The 4,198-nt window shown below is 42.3% G+C and overlaps 1 protein-coding gene across 2 annotated transcripts in view; it reads left to right on the top strand.

Annotated features, from left to right (window-relative positions):
• Nucleotides 1–3,303, top strand: part of crlf3 (cytokine receptor-like factor 3) — a 15,173-nt gene extending 11,870 nt beyond the window's left edge. For both annotated transcript variants that reach the window (XM_020604854.1, XM_020604855.1), the window contains 3 exons: nt 440–578; nt 721–833; nt 1,852–3,303. In XM_020604854.1, the coding sequence (XP_020460510.1) occupies nt 440–578; nt 721–833; nt 1,852–2,117 (518 nt within the window). In that variant the 3' untranslated portion in view covers nt 2,118–3,303. The remainder of the gene's footprint in view (nt 1–439; nt 579–720; nt 834–1,851) is intronic.
• The last annotated feature ends 895 nt before the right edge of the window (nt 3,304–4,198 follow it).

Below are 4,198 nucleotides of genomic sequence, written 5' to 3'. Positions count from 1 at the left end.
AACAAAAGGAAAAAGGATAAAACACTGACAAAGAATTCCTTTTTCCAAACTCTGCACGAACACACCCACAGCCATTGTTTTCTTTCTAAGGTGACACACAAACATCGTTGCAGGTTGATGCACGTCGAAACATACAGCATCAACTGAAAGGTCCAAAAACTTGTTTGTCACGTTTCCATCACTGTATGACTTTTTTTTTTCAATCTAGAATGGCAGGAGTAGACGGACATAACACAAAAGAGACAGAAAGCACTCGTATAGTGAGTGCACACCATGTACAGTAGTTAAATACCTGCACACAGACTCCTCAGAAAGGGAGGAGGGATGTGTCAATACCTGTTTTATAGTTAGAATGTCAAAATCTAAAATTGTGACACAAATACAGGTTAACTTCCAAACATTGCAGTAGTTGATGTGTGTTGATCTTTCGTTATGACAGAGTGGTGTCCAGGCACTGAGGGTTACATTCTGAGCAGCAGGAGAAACATCGCCCTGCGCAATGACTCCTCCCAATCGGCCTGCCCCATCCTCTACTCCAACGCACCCACCTACTTCTGTGGCCAGACACTGACCTTTAAGTACGCACACACACAAACAAACAGGCAGAATAAATACACATGAACATAGATATGTAATACTTCTTTTTTCCCCCTGACTCCATGTGTAAATCAGTTTAGAGCAATGCACTTAGTGTTATATTTTGTGTATGTGTGTTTGTAGGATTTCTGCAGCAGGTCCAACAGATCGGAGGGACAGTCTGGGTGTGTGTGTGGACAGTGAGAGAGAGGCACAGTCACTCCAGAGAGACCAGGCCGTTTGCATCTCCACCAACGGTATGCTGAAGCCAAGCATGTGTGAGGTGTTGGTTTTTCCCCTGTCAGACTGGTTTATGTGATGGGAAGCCTTTATTTCCTGTGCCTGTGTGTAAAACTTTACACCATACTCTATTTATTTTTATACATAAAGTGTAACTTTGTTCGGCTGCACAATGTGCACATTTACTGATATAAAACTTGACTAAGCCGACAGTGAGGCTCGAGGCTTTTTAGGGAATTACTGGGACATCCTGATAGTAAAGAGTTACAGTAGTCCAGCCTGGAAGTAACAAATGCATCTACCAGTTTTTCAGCATCACTTTGAGACAGGATGCTCCTGGTTTTGGCGATATTGCGCAGGTGAAAGAAGGTAGTTTTAGAGACTTGGTTTATGTGTGATTTAAAGGACATATCCTGGTCAAAAATGACGTTCCTCAGACGACAGTACTGGAGGCCAGGGCTCTGTCATCTAGAGTAACTATATGATTAGACAGCTGATTTCTAAGGTTTTCAGGCCCAAGTACAAAAACTTTGGTTTTGTTGGATTTTAGAAGTAAGAAGTTACAGGTCATCCAAGCCTTTATGTCTTTAAGACATGCTTAAAGTTTGCCCAACTGATCTGATTCATCTGGGTTCAAAGATAAATATAAGAGTCATCTGCGTAGCAATGGAAATTTATGCTGTGTTTTCCCATAACATTACCTAAGTGGAGCATGTATAAAGTGAAGAGAACTGGAGCCAGTGCAAAGCCCTGTGGAATGTGTTAACTAAATTTAGTCTGCGTGGAAGATTCATAAACATGAACAAACCGGAATCTTTCTGATAAATAAGATTTGAACAAAAGCAGCACTGAGACCTAGGAGGGACATGTATACCTAGTGCTCTGTCAGGGATTTGTTTTAGATTCCTGAAGACATTTTGCATCTTATCCTCAGTGCTGATCAGTATGTTTGTACATTTTACGAGTGACTTTAAACTTGAAGACTGTCTGATAAAGAGATCTACACACAGCCAACATCTGTGTTGTCTCTCTCAGGTGCTGTATTTGTGAATGGCAAAGAGATGACCAACCAGCTTCCCCCCATCACCATGGGCTCTGCTGTTACCTTTGACATGGAGGTGGTAAACCTGTTCCCCATCACCAACAATAACCTGAGCGAGGGGGGCAACTTCAAGCTGAGGGTGACCATTGGCTCAGAGAACCGGGAGGTGGTGTTTGATTGGCTGGTGGACCAGGCGGTGGACTCCCTTTTCTTTGGCTGCTCTTTTGTCCACTGTGGCTGGAAAGTGCTTGTGTTTTAAGAGCTCTGTCACTCACTTTTAAAAGAGCAAATCATCCTCCTGTCTGCTGACGTGCAGCAGCTCCTCACACAGGCTCTGTTATCTTCAGTTTAAATCTTCTCTTCCACTGCTTTTCCTTTTACATCTGAAGCGCTTACAGGCCAATGTAAAGTCTGGGGGGAAAGGAAACTCAGTCATTTCTTCAACATGAAAACAGTTTGCCTCACATCAGTATTCATCAGTACAGTTCTGCCACAAGACTTTCCAGATATGGGACGTTCCTTTGGCAGCGCGACAGTATTGATCTGCATGGCCTGGAAAACATTTGCCGACTTCACAACATCATAATGACACAATGACAGCTGTGAGCTTGCAGTGAGAGGTTCCAGTAGAAGTCAGCCTTTATTAAACACAGCAGGTTGTTCAACATCAACTCCTCTGTCCTGCTGTCACAAAACGTCTTTTCTCAGGAGTGCAGGGACCTTCTTTATGTGCAGTGTTAGAACCCCTGAGCCAAAGGTGGCAACATCAGCAGCTTTCATTTCTGTTTGGAAAAGAGGTGAAACCATTGCTCATGTTGCTCCAGAGTTAATATTCTTTGTAACATCAAAATAGGTCAAGAGATCACAGGCCATTTAAAAATGGTGTAGAATGTGAGATCTGTTGAATCTGTTTTTTACCTCTCTAGAGGCAAACATTATGTATTAACATGTACTTACCTGGGTTACTGGTAGCTCTCCGCAATAACTTGTAACTACAGATAGTGTCAATTGCATACTGATTGCTCAGCTATTAATGTGTAAAAGGGTGAATGTACTGTAATTTAAGAACATGCTACATCTGTACCAGTGTCTCAGTACACTGCTGTCACTAATGGACAGTCTGTGTGGACAGTGGGCCCTTGACAATCTTTACATCAAGTGAATGTTTATGCAGCTGTGGAATTTGAGCTTACCTAGGTTTGTAATCAACCTTTTACATGTGAGCATGTACCTGACTGAGCATCACTTCTCTCAGCTGCATGTAGCCCAACGTCCATGAGACAGTCACTTAACCATTTCATTTATGCTTCTGTGGAGATGGAGTATACAGCTATATGTTTTCTTTTCCATTGTGAACCAGGTCCCCATTTCCTAAAGACATCCAAGTGTAAAACAGTCATAAAATCCATCTCACTAAACTGATACTAAAGAGATGTTTCCCAAGAGCCCTTCAACGTGTGAGTTTTTAAAATGCAGATTTCAGACAGCTGAGTACACCAGGTTACTTTAAAGTGCATTCAACATCATCTTCAGCATCACAGACAGCGAGAAGCTCTCGCAAGTGTAGTGGTGCTTTGGAAAAACCGTTTGTAGATGGACTCAGTCATTATTGGGAATGGGGCCCTGGTTCCTTGTGGGCATGGGAGTGTGCTTTGTCTCTCTGGGAGGAAATGACTGACTGATTTTTCCAAACTCTTGGTGAATCTTGTCAGTGTTGGTCTTCACTGCACGTGAACCCGCAGTTTCACAGAAGCGGAGCATAACTTCAGTCTTTAGGGAGCCACGTTAGGAGGATGGACATTTGCTTTCTGGCTTTCACTTTGTTGGTTTGACTCGGGCCTTCTTACAAGGTTGTTTACAGTTTTTTTTTTTTGTTGTTGTTGTTAGTTTTTCTCTCCCTTGCTGTGGAGGAAGAGTTCTTAGTTGGCTGTTTGTCTATGCATTGTCTTAATTTAGCTTTAGTAACAGTGTGACTCCTTATAGATGAGAAACAACCTGTCTGGACACATGCACGGTTCCTAGGAGGCAATAAGATGATAAATATTAAGGGTTCAGTGGTTTTTTTTTTGGAATAGGAAAAAGCAAAGATGGACATGTTACAAATCTGCACCTGCCTCTTTAAAAGGTTTAACTGTTAAACCTACTTTTATTTATTTTGTAACAAACTCTCAATGTGAAAGTCACACCTCCTTTTGTTTGTTTCTTTGTCTCCTAAACCTGTTCATTCGAAGTTTAAAGGGACAGTTCACCAGATTCACAACCCTGCCTGAGTGTCACCTGTCTCACATGCATCTGCAGAATGTCTGGACTACTGAGTGCCATCTGGATGCAGACGGAATT

This window comes from Monopterus albus, unplaced genomic scaffold, assembly GCF_001952655.1.
Source record: "Monopterus albus unplaced genomic scaffold, M_albus_1.0 scaffold68.1, whole genome shotgun sequence".
NCBI classification, from domain to species: domain Eukaryota; kingdom Metazoa; phylum Chordata; class Actinopteri; order Synbranchiformes; family Synbranchidae; genus Monopterus; species Monopterus albus.
Note: the sequence above shows the minus strand (reverse complement) of the source record. Positions and strands in the feature narration are given on the sequence as shown.